The sequence below is a fragment of the Nerophis lumbriciformis genome, linkage group LG01, assembly GCF_033978685.3.
Source record: "Nerophis lumbriciformis linkage group LG01, RoL_Nlum_v2.1, whole genome shotgun sequence".
Taxonomy (NCBI): domain Eukaryota; kingdom Metazoa; phylum Chordata; class Actinopteri; order Syngnathiformes; family Syngnathidae; genus Nerophis; species Nerophis lumbriciformis.
Window position 1 is genome coordinate 45,004,286 of NC_084548.2, and position 19,548 is coordinate 45,023,833.

General features: G+C 42.1%; 1 protein-coding gene across 3 annotated transcripts in view; it reads right to left on the reverse strand.

The window, feature by feature from the left end:
* Positions 1 to 2,743: 2,743 nt before the first annotated feature.
* The window catches only part of nol4la (nucleolar protein 4-like a), a 45,694-nt gene continuing 28,889 nt past the window's right edge, over positions 2,744 to 19,548 (reverse strand). For all 3 annotated transcript variants that reach the window (XM_061983708.1, XM_061983699.1, XM_061983692.1), the window contains 2 exons: positions 3,280 to 8,976; positions 2,744 to 2,862 (listed from right to left, as the gene is read on the reverse strand). In XM_061983708.1, coding sequence (XP_061839692.1) covers positions 8,765 to 8,976 — 212 coding nt within the window. In that variant the 3' untranslated portion in view covers positions 2,744 to 2,862; positions 3,280 to 8,764. The remainder of the gene's footprint in view (positions 2,863 to 3,279; positions 8,977 to 19,548) is intronic.

Genomic DNA, 19,548 nt, shown 5'->3' on the forward strand with positions numbered 1-19,548 from the left:
CATTGTGATTATTATTTTCAACAGTGTGTTGAAAACAACCTTTTTTGGCTCAGAAAGGTTCCTTATGTCTTATTATTCATATGCTTTCAATACTTGTCGGTGTGTAATTCCAGACATAGATGTAAACATTAATGAGACAACAATGAACATTTTTCAACAAGTGAACCCACTTGAAAATGATGGCAACTATGGAATAGACATTTTCACTTCAATTCTGCACTTTATTCAGTGAACATGGGAATTATAAGGTTTGTTAAAATGTTTTCTTCACTTGTGCAGTGTATTCTGCAAATGAACATTTTGTTTAAACATTTTGTAAAAAATAAATAAATAAGGAACCTGTTATACGGACCTGTATGAAGTTGCCCACTTTATTATTGCAAATATCAAAATAACACTGCAATATGTTTGTGCTGTGAACATTTATGTTTCTATCGTTGAGGTTTTTAAGTTATTTTAAAATACAGCCCCCATTATCACACACACTTTGTCAAAATCTCCCCAAACGTTTGTGATACACAATGTTTTTGTTTGTGATTATTGTATTTAGGTTTGGGGCTAGGTGTAAATATTAACACATTAACTTAAACTATAATTTTGGACCCAAAAAATATTCAGCACAAACAATTGGGACAAGTGTGGGAAGATTTTGAGGAGGTGGGGGGGCTGGATGACATCACCAGTCAGAAAATCTATTTTGGAATAACAACAAACTTAACAGCACAAACACTTTTTTTTACAGCACAAACCAATGGCAGTGTTGTTTTAATATTTGCAATGGTAAGGGGTTTGTGCAATAAACTTAAGCCAGGTGTCATACAAGGCATAAGTTCAGCTTATTTGTTTACATTTTAGCTGTCCAAACAACTATATGTTAAAAGACAGTTTAGCAAGAATATAAAATGTGCCGTCAAAATAAATGTAAACATCCATGCCCATCCATCCATCCATTTTCTACCGCTTATTCCCTTCGGGGTCGCGGGGGGCGCTGGAACCTATCTCAGCTACAATCGGGCGGAAGGCGGCGTACACCCTGAACAAGTCTCCACCTCATCGCAGTAAACATCCATGCATCCATCCATTTTCTATCGCTTGTCCCTTTTTTGGGGTCGCGGGAGGTGCTGGAGCGTATCTCAGCTGCATTAGGGCGGAAGGAACTACACCCTGGACAAGTCACCAGCTCATCACAGGGCCAAAACAGATAGACAGACAACATTCACACTCACATTCACACACTAGGGCCAATTTAGTGTTGCCAATCAACCTATCCCCAGGTGCATGTCTTTGGAGGTGGGAGGAAGCCAGAATACCCGGAGGGAACCCACGCAGTCACGGGGAGAACATGCAAACTCCACACAGAAAAGATTCCGAGCCCGGGACTGAACCCAGGACTACCGTATTTTTCGGAGTATAAGTCGCACTGGCGTGGCGCTGTTGGGAGAGTGGCCGTGCCAGCAACCTGAGGGTTCCTGGTTCAATCCCCACCTTCTACCAACCTTGTCACGTCCGTTGTGTCCTTGAGCAAGACACTTCACACTTGCTCCTGATGGGTCGTGGTTAGGGCCTTGCATGGCAGCTCCCACTATCAGTGTGTGAATGTGTGTGTGAATGGGTTAATGTGGAAATACTGTCAAAGCGCTTTGAGTACCTTGAAGGTAGAAAAGCGCTATACAAGTATAACCCATTTACCATTTACCGGCCAAAAATGCATAATAAAGAAGGAAAAAAACATATATAAGTCGCACTGGAGTAAAAGTCGCATTTTTTGGGGACATTTATTTGATAAAAGCCAACAGCAAGAATAGACATTTGAAAGGCAATTTAAAATAAATAAAGAATAGTGAACAACAGGCTGAATAAGTGTACGTTATATGAGGCATAAATAACCAACTGGTATGTTAACGTAACATATTATGGTAAGAGTCATTCAAATAACTATAACATATAGAACATGCTATACGTTTACCAAACAATCTGTCACTCCTAATCGCTAAATCCCATGAAATTTTAGAGGTCTAGTCTCTTACGTGAATGAGATAAATAATATTATTTGATATTTTATGGTAATGTGTTAATAATTTCACACATAAGTCGCTCCTGAGTATAAGTCGCACCCCCGTCCAAACTATGAAAAAAACTGCGATTTATAATCCGAAAAATACAGTACAACATGTGTCTGGGCCGGTACGCTGTTTGTATGGTGAAAAAGCGGACGCGTCGACAGGTTGTAGAGGACGCTAAAAGCAGTGCCATGACGGCACGCCCTTAATATTGTTGTCCGGGTGAAAATCGGGAGAAATTCGGTAGTATGGTTGCCCCGGGAGATTTTCGGTAGGGGCACTGAAGTGTTATTTTGATATTTGCAATAATAAAGTGGGCAACTTCATACAGGTCCGTATAACAGGTTCCTTATTTATTTATTTTTTACAAAATGTTTAAACAAAATGTTCATTTGCAGAATACACTGCACAAGTGAAGAAAACATTTTAACAAACCTTATAATTCCCATGTTCACTGAATAAAGTGCAGAATTGAAGTGAAAATGTCTATTCCATAGTTGCCATCATTTTCAAGTGGGTTCACTTGTTGAAAAATGTTCATTGTTGTCTCATTAATGTTTACATCTATGTCTGGAATTACACACCGACAAGTATTGAAAGCATATGAATAATAAGACATAAGGAACCTTTCTGAGCCAAAAAAGGTTGTTTTCAACACACTGTTGAAAATAATAATCACAATGTTTCTATGTGAAATTTATTGAATATTCCAATTAATATATTTGTGTGCAGAGAAGTTCCATGAATCCAGAGGTTGTTTATTCCGTCTTTGTTGAAATGGTCATGCAGCTGCGTGGTGACTCTGAAATAAGAATGTAACAATCAGATCACATGAAAACAGCTAAGACGATATAAGTCATACAGGGAAATGCATTTTTAGACAATATGATTAGCCTGAGCGGCTAGGGGACACCAAAATATGGATTAGAAAAGACAGATTGAAAATAATAATACAACATTTTTTTTCTCCAGCGAACCGGATGTTGGACTTTGGCAAGCAGTAACCGGCCCGCGGGCCGTAGTTTGGGGACCCCTTATCAAGTCGATAGAAAAGCGCTAAATAAATGTAATCCATTATCATTAGTATTTGATCAGCTACTGACGTACCACGACGTGACTCACATTTCGACATGTTACCATTGTAGCTCACTACAATGTCATGTCGCCTTACATTTCGTGTGATTCTACAATCATTTAGAAATAAATAATGTCTAATCACCTTTTCCTCCTCTTGCTTCGATGTCCATGAACTGAAACGTTGCACTTGATGATGCTGCAGTGTAAACTCGCAAGGTAACATTTGCTCCAGGCTGCTTGGCTGTCGGGAGAAGAAAGACACCTGTGTGGCCGCTCAGGTGCCGCGTCCTGCAGGGGCGACCCTTGTTGCATTGAAAGTGTTCTTATATTCTCCGCTGAAGCCCTCAAATTATGAAGTGGAGCTCCCACCTCGGTTAAGCTACTTGTCCGCAGACATTTTGTCAACAACTTGGCTTTAAAAAAAAAAAAAAAACCCTGTCTGAAAAGGGGCGGGGATTATTGGTGACCGGAACCGGAATGCAACATCGCTCACACACACTAGTAGATGCTTGCATACACACTGGTAAGATGCGCTCATACACATAACTGAAATCTTTGCACACATACTACTGAAATTGTTGTCTCTCACACGCACGTGTAAAAAGCACACACACACACAGGTGAAATCCGTTTATACATACTAGTGAAAAATAATTCCAGGTGTGTGTGCGTGTGTGTGCGTGAGACAAAAACATTTCAGTAGTGTTTATAAGAGTGTTTCAGTAGTGTTTATAAGAGTGTTTCAGTAGTGTATGTAAGAGTGTTTCAGTAGTGTATGTAAGAGTGTTTCAGTAGTGTTTATAAGAGTGTTTCAGTAGTGTATGTAAGAGTGTTTCAGTAGTGTTTATAAGAGTGGTTCAGTAGTTTATGTAAGAGTGTTTCAGTAGTGTTTATAAGAGCGTTTCAGTAGTGTTTATAAGAGTGTTTCAGTAGTGTTTATAAGAGTGTTTCAGTAGTGTTTATAAGAGTGTTTCAGTAGTGTATGTAAGAGCATTTCAGTAGTGTTTATAAGAGTGTTTCAGTAGTGTTTATAAGAGTGTTTCAGTAGTGTGTATAAAAGAAAAAGATTTCAGTTGTTTATGTGAGAGCATTTCAGTTGTGTATGTAAGAGCATTTCAGTAGTGTTTATAAGAGTGTTTCAGTAGTGTGTATAAAAGAAAAAGATTTCAGTTGTTTGTGTGAGAGCATTTCAGTAGTGTATGTAAGAGGTAATTCTGAATAATGTCCCTAACGGCCCCTCATAGATTATGGCCCCCACACACAACCACTCTGTCCGCATGTTTAAAGTTCTGGGAACTCCACGCAGTCCTGATTTTACTAAACGATGACTCAAAGCAACAGAATATAAATGAAAGCTTTTTCTAATCGATTATTCGTTGCAGCCCTAAAAATATATAAATACAAATAATACATCAAATGTATGCCTATTAGTATTTATAAAATAACAAAACTACAATAAAAAATAAGACAAGATTAAAATGTGAATGCAAAATTGTACCACCCTACCTGAACTCATTTACAAATCCACAGAAGAACATCCATCCATCCATCATTTTCCGCTTATCCAAGGTTGGGTCGCGGGGGCAGCAGCCTAAGCAGAGAAGCCCGGACTCTCTCCCCATGCACCTCTCCCCATTAAAAAAAATTACTCAGAAAAGGGAATCCATGCTGCTACGGTTCTTTTGACTTTGAATCATTTTTCTGTCAAGTCGGGTGGCTCGCACATGCCTGGGCAATATGGATATACAATGATTTGCAAACAATTGACCTGCAACTGCGAATCAGATATTACAGTTCACTTAAAAGAGCCGTTCAAAAGAATCAACTGGTTGGTGAATGTCACATCTCGAGTGTTGCTAAGCGTGACTAACGTGAGTCAGGCCTGAACTGTTGTTGTGGTGTTTTCAGCAAGGAAGACAACAAAAATAGTCAACCTCCTAGACTGGTAAGATAGAAAATATCAGGGTTACAGAAGTAAAAGGAATACCACGGTCCCTGGTCCTATAAGCTTTCTAAAAATGTGAATAAAAGAGGTGAATAAAAATGGAAGCAAGGTTGCACTTTGATAGCTCATCGCACTATTTTATTCAATTACTGACATCTCAGGAGAAGAGGAGAGTCTTTCAACTGTGTTGGTAAACCATTGATGTATTTTTCCCCCATAGCGTTGATGCAACACTGAACAAGCGCTATTTTCCACACAAACACAGGTCCCCCCTTAGTGATATGTACGAGTTTCACCTGGACAGTTTTGCATGAAACATACAAATGAAACAGCTTCAACCTTTTTTTTTTTTTTTTTGTATTTCCACATATAATAATAAATATCTATATCTATAAACACTCCAACATAATCAAAATATTAAGTCACATGTACTGGAAAAAGATCCACTGCCAAATCACAATGATAAATGTACAAAACAATAGACATCTCTATATAAATGGTCATGGTTTTTTGTGTTAGCGATTTCAGTCTCATTGCAGAGGAAATCAGTGGATACAAACTCCACTTGGAGATTGAGTATTTCCTGAGGTTTATGGGTTCCCCGTAAAGGCCAGGAGAGGGGAATGGCTTATATGTTACCAAGGACGTGTACCGTTCAAGATACCAGATGGGTTTAAGAGAAGTTTTCCGAGCACTTGTGTTTTAAAAATGTACCTACTCACCTCCTACAGGCCACACGAGTATTTGATTTAAGTTGTAATTATCTTTGATACACCTGTGATGTTCTCTTTCACCAACTCTATTCGCCCAGGTACCCACAACCATGTGTCATGGCAACCTTTGACCAGGTGAGTTGCACTTCGAGCAGAAAAAAGAAGACCGTCAGGGTGTGTGAATGCAAATAAGGGGAACAGGTGAGTGGGAAAATCCTCTTGAACATTTAGTGTAAAAGAAACATATTCTGAAAAACTGTACATGTAAACATCACACTTTCACTGAGTCCAAAACTGGAGGGAGGGGAATACAAAGTTTCACACAGGTGTACAGTACACCCCCCATGCACCGAGCTACAGTCTTATTAGTGCAGGAGAGGCAACCATGAAATCATATAAATAACAATAGCATTACAGACCACCACCAAATGATAAGTTAAAACAGGCAAGGGCTTAAACCACTTTGATTTTTTTTTTTTTTTTAAACAGTGCCGTACCCACAGAAAAAGAACACTTCAAAACATCTTTTATCACTCTTTGTACAGCTATACAGTACATTTATCTGACCACTTTAGCAATCCACAAGCTACCAGGGCATTTCATCAACACCAATAGATTATTACATTGTCCAGTCAATACAAATAGATGATCCATTGGGCATCATTAATAAAAAAAATCAAATAGAAAACAAATGAAACCGACAACAACGAAATGGTTGTTGATCACACAAACTCCAGCACACAATGTTGCTTAACATCCACTTTACAAATCAGCAAGCAAAAGTTGGAGTGAGGGGGTCTGGGATTGTGAGCTGCATGGCAAAAAACTGAAAAAATAAATAAATTAGGAGACGAGGAAGACACCAGCGCACATCAGGGTTACTTGAGCTGCACACATGTGAATTGGCAGACCGCCCCGCTGAGGAGCTGTAAAGCTGCTTGTGATTGACTAGTGACCATCATGACTTGGAGGTAAAGACACTCTCACGTATCACTATGTTTGTGTTTCCTTAATCCTGAGCTATAAAGTGCTTCCAAACTTGCAATAGTTCATAGAGATTACACTCGAAATGCAACTGGGATGCTGGCATGGCGATGACGTGTGTGTGTGACGCTCTGATGACAGACTTGTGATAAATAAAGAAATATATCTCTCTAATCTTTGTAAGGTGCAAGCCAAGGTGGCTGCTTGGAGAGTCTTTGTTTGGAATGTGCTGAGTGACTGAAGAAGTCATCACAGATTCATGTACAAAATGGGTCACAAAGACACTTTAAATCAAACCACAATCATACTTAATAAAACATTTAAAACCTCAACAACATACTTAACACCCATGTCTGTGCTGAGTTACTCACCGTCAAAAGTGTGAGACTATGTGCTCTCCATCTGGTTTGAGCACTCTGTGTGCCATCAGACCCCCGCACGCACACACACACTCACAGAAACACACACACACATGCACACAGACAGCAGAGAGCGTAAACTGAGATGTCGTTACATCTTTGTCAAAGATTGTCTCTTGCGAGGTTTCAAACATCGATGAGGAATGTGGTGATGAGAGGGCATAGGGCAGGTCCAAAGAGATGCGGGGAGGGGTGGAGGGGCTATCTGAGTATCATCCGGTAAAGCCGCGTGGACGTCTACAGTCGCCTCAACAAAAAGTAATCAATCAGTATTACAGTGGGAAAAGTGACAGATCAACAACAGGTCAGTCATGGCACTCTATGTCTACCTTCTGTAGATCTGTGAGTTAATGATACATGTTATTCACAACAGAAAACATTGACATTGACTACAATGCTGCATTGGATTATAACATTTTATAACAGTTAGGACAGGAGAGGATTGCGGTGAAATACTCCCCGTTTTTGCCTTCAAAAGTACACCATTACTGATTATCATCAATATTGCACCTTCGTCTGTTGACATTAAACAATATATTAATCTCTTTTTTTCCCTGACAGATTTTCATGATCTCATATCAACTCATATTCAGGCTTCATTGCCCAGCCAGGGTCAGAGTCTCTAGTCTCAGAGAACGAGGTAATGTTTTGACTAGGGCTGTCAAAAATAACGAGTTAACTCGTGTGATGAATCCCCCAAAAGTATCGCATTAATCATGTATATGCACAGATTAATCACAGAATTTACTTGGAGCCCAATGATCCGGTCAATGCATGCGTCAGTGCAAAAATGAATGACGAGACTCCAATTAGCGTGCTCGCTGGAAAATGTCGCTTGAAAATAAATCCAGACGAGGCTTTAGATTAAACTGTTGCCAAGTTTTGAGAAAATAAATGACTTGCATGCAAGGAACCATTAAAAAAAAATCTTGTATGACATTCTGACAATAAAATAAAATTTGTGTCCAAATATTGAGGTTTTTTAAATCAAGTAATCTGTCATTAATCATGATTAATCCCAAATGTAAAAGTGTGATTAATCTTATTTAAAAAAATGAATTATTTGACAGCATTAGTTTTGACCACGCAGCTTGGAGAGACGACTAAAATGGTCCAAAAAGTAGGCAGGCAATTTAGCAGCGATTTATCAAGGGACTAATTATTTATGGAAAGAGTTGGAAACGTAGTACCAGTGTGGAGTAGATCACCCAATCAACTCATGCCACTGTACAGGATATTCTACACGTGTGTTTTATAACAGAAAGACGGCAAACTTTTGCACAGCAATGCTAATCAAAGTCCTGCTCCACTAGATGGACAAGCAGATGAGTTTTCCACGCAAAATATTATTTCCTGAGACAAATGGGGGTCGTGGCGGTGTAAGCAAGACAGAGCACTGAGGTCAAAGGGAACCAAATGCATAAATAATTGTGTGAGATGAGTAAAGGTACCTTACAGGACCTGCTGTGCTTGGCAGAACCACTCCCGTCTGTCCAAGATGTGCATGTCAGTGTGACATATTTACATGTGTAGACGGACAGGCTGCGGTTTGGGTCGGTTTTGAGCTCAATTCTGCTGCAGGATTAGGTTCTCTAGCTCATCTGCCGAGCGAAGAAGGAAGGCCGCCGACTCCCGGTAACCGGCAATGAGCTGCCTCACCGCCGTGACCTCCGGAGGACTGAGCTGGGCTGACGCTCCACCGCCGCCGCCTCCCTGACCGTGGCTGTTGGAGCTGGAGGAGTTTGGAGTGACGGACTTCATACTCAGGTCTGTTGGGCCTGCAAATAAGTGTCATGTCATTTCAAAAACAAATCAGCAAATATGCATATATTGTATTATTGTGTGAATGCCCAAGCATTATTCCACCGCAAAAGTTTGGCGCGCTCCAGAGCCCACAGTTTTCATCCGATAAGAACCATTCCAATATCAAAACGTTCGGCTCGACCGGGAATCGTGAGCTCCCCAAAAACATTTTTTTTAAATATCCCAGATTACCGGGACATTTTTCTATTGAAATTCAATGGACCATTTATCAAACTTGCACAATTACCACATTTCCCAACCAATTCGAACTGTTCCACCATCCACACACTCCACTCACCAAGTTCATAGAATTCAGGGAATTCTCAGAATTCCCGGTTTTCCAAAGCCCTATTTTCACTTCTTCCTGGAAAGTTTTCAGAGTCCACATTTTTCAACCGTTTTTGACCATTCAACCTTCAAAACCTTCCTCCTATTTGGGACAAAAAAATTATCTTTTTCATGAAAATTCTCGGTTTTCCCGAAATTCCAGGAATTACAAAATACCAATTCAAATTCAAACTGTTACTACGGCAACAGTTTTCAACCGTTTTGAAAAATTCCAACACCAACCCATTCATATCATTGAGGACAATTGTGGTATTATCTACATTTTAAAAAATGTTTGTTTTTTCCGAAATTCCAAAATTTCTAGGAAATTCCCATTCAAATGAATGGACAAGCATATTTATAGTTCTACAATGCCCGGCGTAAATTCTAAAAATGTTTAGGATTTTTTTTAACCCGATTCAGAACTTTCAACCATCCACCCACACTGCTCTTCCGATATATCACCAGGGGTGTCACCACCTCCAAAGTTATGGTACTCCCGTATACTAAAGTAATGTCCGATCATTACCTTATAAAATTCGAAGTTCTGACTCATTGTCAACAAACTAATAATAATAATAACTGCTATAGCAGCCGCAACATTAATGCCGCCACAACGATGACTCTTGCTGACCTACTGCCTTCGGTAATGGCACCATTCCCAAATTATGTCGGCTCTATTGATAACCTCACTAACAACTTTGACAATGCCCTGCGCAAAACCATTGATAGTATAGCACCGCTAAAACAAAAAAGGGCCCCTAAAAGGCGCACCCCATGGTTTACAGAGGAAACCAGAGCTCATAAATTATCATGTAGAAAGTTGGAACGCAAATGGCGCGCGACCAAGCTTGAGGTTTTCCATCAAGCATGGAGTGATAGTTTAATATCGTATAAACGCATGCTTACCTTAGCTAAAGCTAAATATTACTCAAATCTCATCCGCCTCAACAAAAACGACCCTAAATTTTTGTTTAGTACAGTAGCATCGCTAACCCAACAAGGGACTCCTCCCAATAGCTCCACCCACTCGGCAGATGACTTTATGAATTTCTTTAATAAGAAAATTGAACTCATTAGAAAGGAGATTAAAGACAACGCATCCCAGCTACAACTGGGTTCTATGAACACAGATACAACTGTATCTACGACGGATACTGCAATACAAAATAGTCTCTCTCTTTTTGATGAAATAACATTAGAGGAACTATTACAGCGTGTAAGTGGGATAAAACAAACAACATGTTTACTTGACCCACTTCCTGGGAAACTTATCAAGGAGCTTTTTGTATTATTAGGTCCATCAGTGCTAAATATTATAAACTTATCACTTTCCTCTGGCACTGTTCCCCTAGCATTCAAGAAAGCGGTTATTCATCCTCTGCTCAAAAGACCTAACCTTGATCCTGACCTCATGGTAAACTACCGACCGGTGTCCCACCTTCCCTTTATTTCGAAAATCCTCGAAAAAATTGTCGCACAGCAGCTAAATGAACACTTAGTGTCTAACAATCTCTGTGAACCTTTTCAATCCGGTTTCAGGGCAAATCACTCTACAGAGACAGCCCTCGCAAAAATGACTAATGATCTACTGCTAACGATGGATTCTGATGCGTCATCTATGTTGCTGCTTCTTGATCTTAGCGCTGCTTTCGATACCGTCGATCATAATATTTTATTAGAGCGTATCAAAACACGTATTGGTATGTCAGACTTAGCTTTGTCGTGGTTTAACTCTTATCTTACTGACAGGATGCAATGCGTCTCCCATAATAATGTGACCTCGGACTATGTTAAGGTAACGTGCGGAGTTCCTCAGGGTTCGGTTCTTGGCCCTGCACTCTTTAGTATTTACATGCTGCCGCTAGGCGACATCATACGCAAATACGGTGTTAGCTTTCATTGTTATGCTGATGACACCCAACTCTACATGCCCCTAAAGCTGACCAACACGCCGGATTGTAGTCAGCTGGAGGCGTGTCTTAATGAAATTAAACAATGGATGCCCGCTAACTTCTTGCAACTCAACGCCAAGAAAACGGAAATGCTGATTATCGGTCCTGCTAAACACCGACATTTATTTAATAATACCACCTTAACATTTGACAACCAAACAATTACACAAGGCGAATCAGTAAAGAATCTGGGTATTATCTTCGACCCAACTCTCTCGTTTGAGTCACACATTAAGAGTGTTACTAAAACGGCCTTCTTTCATCTCCGTAATATCGCTAAAATTCGTTCTATTTCATCCACTAGCGACGCTGAGATCATTATTCATGCGTTTGTTACGTCTCGTCTCGACTATTGTAACGTATTATTTTCGGGGCTCCCTATGTCTAGCATTAAAAAATTACAGTTGGTACAAAATGCGGCTGCTAGACTTTTGACAAGAACAAGAAAGTTTGATCATATTACGCCTATACTGGCTCACCTGCACTGGCTTCCTGTGCACTTAAGATGTGACTTTAAGGTTTTACTACTTACGTATAAAATACTACACCCGTCTAGCTCCATCCTATCTTGCCGATTGTATTGTACCATATGTCCCGGCAAGAAATCTGCGTTCAAAGAACTCCGGCTTATTAGTGATTCCCAGAGCCCAAAAAAAGTCTGCGGGCTATAGAGCGTTTTCTATTCGGGCTCCAGTACTATGGAATGCCCTCCCGGTAACAATTAGAGATGCTACCTCAGTAGAAGCATTTAAGTCCCATCTTAAAACTCATTTGTATACTCTAGCCTTTAAATAGCCCCCCTGTTAGACCAGTTGATCTGCCGTTTCTTTTCTTTTCTCCTCTGCTCCCCTTTTCCTTGAGGGGGGGGGGGCACAGGTCCGGTGGCCATGGATGAAGTGCTGGCTGTCCAGAGTCGGGACCCGGGGTGGACCGCTCGCCTGTGCATCGGCAGGGAACATCTCTGCGCTGCTGACCCGTCTCCGCTCGGGATGGTGTCCTGCTGGCCCCACTATGGACTGGACTCTTACTATTATGTTGGATCCACTATGGACTGGACTCTCACAATATTATGTCAGACCCACTCGACATCCATTGCTTTCGGTCTCCCCTAGAGGGGGGGGGTTACCCACATATGCGGTCCTCTCCAAGGTTTCTCATAGTCATTCACATCGACGTCCCACTGGGGTGAGTTTTTCCTTGCCCGTATGTGGGCTTTGTACCGAGGATGTCGTTGTGGCTTGTGCAGCCCTTTGAGACACTTGTGATTTAGGGCTATATAAATAAAGATTGATTGATTGATATATGGAATGCAAAAAAGGTTTTTCCTTTCCCAAATTTCCAGGTATACCTGGAATTTCAGGTAATTTTCTACCAATTGACAATGAATGGGAAATATACAAAATCCAAAACCAGTGAAGTTGGCTCGTTGTGTGATTTGCAAATCCTTTTCAACTTATATTCAATTGAATAGACTGCAAAGACAATATATTTAATGTTCAAACTGAGAAACATATTTTCTTTTGCAAATAATCACTAACTTAAAATGTAATGGCAGCAACACATTGCACAAATGTTGGCACAGGGGCATTTTTACCACTGTGTTACATGGCCTTTCCTTTTAACAACACTCAGTAAACGTTTGGGAATTGAGGAGACCAATTTTTGAAGCTTTCAGGTGGAATTATTTCCCATTCTTGCTTGGTATACAGCTTAAGTTGTTTAACAGTCCGAGGTCTCCGTTGTGGTATTTTAGGCTTCATATTGCGCCACACATTTTCAATAGGAGACAGGTCTGGACTACAGACAGGCCAGTCTAGTACCCGTACTCTTTTACTAAGAAGCCACGCTGTTGCAACACATGGCTTGGAATTGTCTTGCTGAAATAAGCAGGGGCGTCCATGATAACGTTGCGTCTATGGCAACATATGTTGCTCCAAAACCTGTATCTACCTTTCAGCATGAATGGTGCCTTCACACATGTGTAAGTTACCCATGCTCTGGGCACTAAAACACCCCCATACCATCACAGATGCTGGCTTTTGAACTTTTCGCCTCGATGATTCTTTTCCTCTTTGTTCCGGAGGACACGACGTCCACAGTTTTCAAAAACTATTTGAAATGTGGACTCGTCAGACCACAGAACACTTTTCCATTTTGCATCAGTCCATCTTAGATGAGCTCGGGCCCAGCGAAGCCGGCGGCGTTTCTGGGTGTTGTTGATAAATGGCTTTCGCTTTGCATAATAGAGTTTTAACTTGCACTTACCGATGTGGCGACCAATTGTAGTCACTGACAGTGGTTTTCTGAAGTGTGATATCCTTTACACACTGATGTCACTTTTTGATGCAGTACCGCCTGAGGGACCGAAGGTCCGTAATATCATCACTTACGTGCAGAGATTTCTCCAGATTCTCTGAAACTTTTGATGATATTACTGACCGTAGATGGTGAACTCCCTAAATTCCTTGAAATGTTGTTCTTAAACTGTTCGACGCATTTGTTCATAAAGAGGTGACCCTCGCCCCATCCTTGTTTGTGGATGACTGAGCATTTCATGGAAGCTGCTTGTATACCCAATCATGGCACCCACCTGTTCCCAATTAGCCTGTTCACCTGTGGGATGTTCCAAAAAAGTGTTTGATGAGCATTCCTCAACGTTGTCAGTCTTTTTTGCCACTTGTGCCAGCTTTTTTTAAACATGTTGCAGGCATCAAATTCCAAATGAGCTAATATTTGCAAAAAATAACAACGTGTTCCAGTTCGAACGTTAAGTATCTTGTCTTTGCAGTCTATTCAATTGACTATAGGTTGAAAAGGATTTGCAAATCATTGTATTCTGTTTTTATTTACGATGTACACAACGTACCAACTTCACTGGTTTTGGGTTTTGTATAATGCACACTCTGTACACTAAATTGTAATGTTTTTTTCAAAAAAATAACAATCAAACCTATGACCTATGATAATGTGACGTGCTGCGACCTGCGCCATGAACCCGACTGATCTAATGCTGCTACTGCTGGTGGAGACCGGCATCACGTCGCATCACGGTCGAAGAAGACTATCCATCCATCCATCCATTTTCTACCGCTTGGCCCTATTTGGCAGGCCCGGCCCTAACCAATCTGGCGCCCTAGGCAAGATTTTAGGTGGCGCCCCCCCCCCCCCACATCGGCAGTGAAGTGTATATACTCACAAGAAACCGAATAGCTTTGTCTTTGACCTTTTTTTTTACTTACAACTATACCTAATATATAAAGGGGTGGAAAAGTGACTATTACCTGCAGGGCAAACATTAGCTAACCAGAAGGCAATAACAATGTAAACAAAAAACACCTGCTTAAAATATCTAATACAAATGTCCCAGAGGAATGTAGGTGGGAGTACTGTAATTACCTAACGTTACATTATTATTTTCCATAACAATTTAGCCCCCTCCACAATATTAACCCGACGTTAAAACAGAACTAGCTATTTATTGATTAGCAATTGCCGACTCATGTAACATTAGCTTAATGCTAAAAAGCCAGGTTACTATCACATTCTGTAACAGACAAATAATTTCATGTAGTCTAACGTTACCTACTTGCTACCTCTGTCTTTTCTCGTTTCTCCTCCTCTTCTTTTCTCTTTTTTCTTCCCTGGGCACCTGACAGTTTTGGCCGTTTTGACATCTTGTGTTGATTTTTTGATGTGGTGACGTCCAAAAAGAGTCATGATACGGGAAGGGAGGGGGCGCACCGTGCGGGGGGGGAAATGTTGTAACAAATAATATTTCTATTAAATAGGCTTTACTTTGCATTTTAATTAACGTGGGATTATTTTTTGTATTTAGAAATAATAGTACCACCTTTTTTTCTCTTTTTTTTTCTTTTTCTCTCCAACATTTGTGGCACTTGCGTGGTGCCCCCTGATGGACGGCGCCCTTAGCATTTGCCTATACGGCCTATGCCACGGGCCGGCCCTGCTTTTGGGGTCGCGGGGGGTGCTGGAGCCTACCTCAGCTAGTGGAGCAATTTTATCTGATTGATAATATTTTAAGATGTAAGGCGGAACATCAAAGTTTTCCAGTGCGGCCTAAAAAAGCGAAGGAAGGAGAAGGAGGAAATACAGGCTAAAAGAAGAGGTATGTATGTACATTCAGCTAGTCTATTTTTAGCGTTAGCATCTTGACTTTTCTTATATGGAAAACAGCAGCAACAGGCTGTTGTTGCTGTTATTCCTATTCAGGGACCAGCGAGAGTTGTTCGCATATGATAACTATAAGCTCAATTTGGGGAACTTCTTAAGTAAACAGAAGGTATACATACATCAGCTGTAAAGCAAAAAATCAAAAAATGGGGTGGAAAAGTCAGTAACCCAAACTTAAACTGTATTTATTTTAAGCTCGGCTATTGGCTCATTTGGCTGCAATGTAAGCTATTATTTAAATGGTATAATGCTATTTGCAATCATATAGATGCAATCAGAAAATATTTACAGCAAAGACAGGCACATTGAGAGACTGCTACAAATGGAGGCAACTGTGTTCACCTGAGTCTCACCGCGAAGAAACATATACCGTATTTTTTGGAGTATAAGTTGCTCTGGAGTATAAGTCGCACCGGCCGAAAATTCATAAAAAGAAGGAAAAAAACATATATAAGTCGCACTGGAGTATAAGTCGCATTTTTTGGGGAAATTTATTTGATAAAACCCAACACCAAGAATAGACATTTGAAAGGCAATTTAAAATAAATAAAGAATAGTGAACAACAGGCTGAATAAGTGTACGTTATATGACGCATAAATAACCAACTGAGAACGTGCCTGGTATGTTAACGTAACATATTATGGTAAGAGTCATTCAAATAACTATAACATATAGAACATGCTATACGTTTACCAAACAATCTGTCACTCCTAATCGCTAAATCCCATGAAATCTTATACGTCTAGTCTCTTACGTGAATGAGCTAAATAATATTATTTTATATTTTACGGTAATGTGTTAATAATTTCGCACATAAGTCGCTCCTGAGTATAAGTCGCACCCCCGGCCAAACTATGAAAAAAACTGCGACTTATAGTCTGAAAAATACGGCAAGTGTTTCACTTTTGGAATATGATTGCAGGACAATTTCTTCCCATTATCTGTTTTAAAATGATCAATAAATGCAAAATAAATGTAATATTTGTATCATATTAGAAAAAGTACTTTAGTGTTACAATGCATGCAGAGATGACATTTGTGCCATTTAGTGTTTTACACTACAGCATCTATTCAGCCAGCAAGCAGCGAATTTGCTGGTGAGAGACAGACTCAACATGTAGATCCAGGTGAGTATTTGGTATTTCTAACAGACTGTAGTAACAATCTGTTTGCAATTAAAAAGTATAGAACATATATGTTCAATGGTAATACATCTACAATCAATATTAGACTCATTTTTGCCACAATCATTTCTAAATACTCCCAAGACATCATCATGGCTTATTCATCTGAAATAGTTGTCTTACTTTGGCTGCATTAAAATTAGTGTGTAAATGTATTTTATCACTAATAACATCATTCGGCAAAAGAAAATAACGGATATTAATAATGGATATTAACTTGCATGCTCATACTAATGTAGCTTTCAGAGCTGTTATATGGACTTTTTAGCAACAGTTAAGTATAGTTACTACACTTATTACTGGGATAGGAAATAATAGGTTATACTGTATATATATTATGGGTTAAACCCTATCATTATATTTTACACATATATATATTATACATACTTTGATATATAGTTACAGTATATCATTATATATACTCACTATATCAACAGGGCGTAGTGAACACTCAAAACAGTAAAAATTTAAAATGTTGGTCTTGTAATTGACTCCTCTCTGAGCTGCCACCTTAACGTGGTAGAGGAGTTTGCGTGTCCCAATGATCCTAGGAGCTATGTTGTCCGGGGGCTTCCATGCCCCCTGGTAGGGTCTCCCAAGACAAACAGGTCCTAGGTGAGGGATCAGACAAAGAGCAGCTCGAAGACTTCTATGGAAATGCAAGAACCGAGACTCAGATTTCCCTCGCCCGGACGCGGGTCACCGGGGCCCCCCTCCGGAGCCAGGCCCGGAGTTGGGGCACGATGGCGAGCGCCTGGTGGCCGGGCCTGTCCCCATGGGGCCCGGCCGGGCACAGCCCGAAGAGGCAACGTGGGTCCCCCCTCCAATGGGCTCACCACCCATAGCAGGGGCCATAGAGGTCGGGTGCAATGTGAGCTGGGCGGTAGCCGAAGGCAGGGCACTTGGCGGTCCGATCCTCGGCTACAGAAGCTAGCTCTTGGGACGTGGAACGTCACCTCGCTGGGGGGGAAGGAGCCTGAGCTAGTGCGCGAGGTAGAGAAGTTCCGGTTGGATATAGTCGGACTCACCTCGACGCACAGCAAGGGCTCTGGAACCAGTTCTCTCGAGAGGGGCTGGACTCTCTTCCACTCTGGCGTTGCCTGCAGTGAGAGGCGACGGGCTGGGGTGGCAATTCTTGTTGCCCCCCGGCTCAGAGCCTGCATGTTGGAGTTCAACCCGGTGGACGAGAGGGTAGCTTCCCTCCGCCTTCGGGTGGGGGGACGGGTCCTGACTGTTGTTTGCGCTTACGCGCCAAACGGCAGCTCAGAGTACCCACCCTTTTTGGATTCACTCGAGGGAGTACTTGAGAGTGCTCCCCCGGGTGATTCCCTCGTTCTACTGGGGGACTTCAACGCTCATATTGGCAACGACAGTGAAACCTGGAGAGGCGTGATTGGGAAGAATGGCCGCCCGGATCTGAACCCGAGTGGTGTTTTGTTATTGGACTTTTGTGCCCGTCACGGATTGTCCATAACGAACACCATGTTCAAGCATAAGGGTGTCCATATGTGCACTTGGCACCAGGACACCCTAGGCCGCAGTTCTATGATCGACTTTGTAGTTGTGTCATCGGATTTGCGGCCTCATGTTTTGGACACTCGGGTGAAGAGAGGGGCGGAGCTTTCTACCGATCACCACCTGGTGGTGAGTTGGCTGCGATGGTGGGGGAGGATGCCGGACAGACCTGGCAGGCCCAAACGCATTGTGAGGGTTTGCTGGGAACGTCTGGCAGAGTCTCCTGTCAGAGAGAGTTTCAATTCCCACCTCCGGAAGAACTTTGAACATGTCACGAGGGAGGTGCTGGACATTGAGTCCGAGTGGACCATGTTCCGCACCTCTATTGTCGAGGCGGCTGATTGGAGCTGTGGCCGCAAGGTAGTTGGTGCCTGTCGTGGCGGTAATCCTAGAACCCGTTGGTGGACACCGGCGGTGAGGGATACCGTCAAGCTGAAGAAGGAGTCCTATCGGGTTCTTTTGGCTCATGGGACTCCTGAGGCAGCGGACAGGTACCGACAGGCCAAGCGGTGTGCGGCTTCAGCGGTCGCGGAGGCAAAAACTCGGACATGGGAGGAGTTTGGGGAAGCCATGGAAAACGACTTCCGGACGGCTTCGAAGCGATTCTGGACCACCATCCGCCGCCTCAGGAAGGGGAAGTAGTGCACTACCAACACCGTGTACGGTGCGGATGGTGTTCTGCTGACCTCGACTGCGGAAGTTGTGGATCGGTGGAGGGAATACTTCAAAGACCTCCTCAATCCCACCAACACGTCTTCCTATGAGGAAGCAGTGCCTGGGGAATCTGTGGTGGGCTCTCCTATTTCTGGGGCTGAGGTTGCTGAGGTAGTTAAAAAGCTCCTCGGTGGCAAGGCCCCGGGGGTGGATGAGACCCGCCCGGAGTTCCTTAAGGCTCTGGATGCTGTAGGGGTGTCTTGGTTGACAAGACTCTGCAGCATCGCGTGGACATCGGGGGAAGTACCTCTGGATTGGCAGACCGGGGTGGTGGTTCCTCTCTTTAAAAAGGGGAACCGGAGGGTGTGTTCTAACTATCGTGGGATCACACTCCTCAGCCTTCCCGGTAAGGTCTATTCAGGTGTACTGGAGAGGAGGCTACGCCGGATAGTCGAACCTCGGATTCAGGAGGAACAGTGTGGTTTTCGTCCTGGTCGTGGAACTGTGGACCAGCTCTATACTCTCGGCAGGGTCCTTGAGGGTGCATGGGAGTTTGCCCAACCAGTCTACATGTGCTTTGTGGACTTAGAGAAGGCATTCGACCGTGTCCCTCGGGAAGTCCTGTGGGGAGTGCTCAGAGAGTATGGGGTTTCGGACTGTCTGATTGTGGCGGTCTGCTCCCTGTATGATCAGTGTCAGAGCTTGGTTCGCATTGCCGGC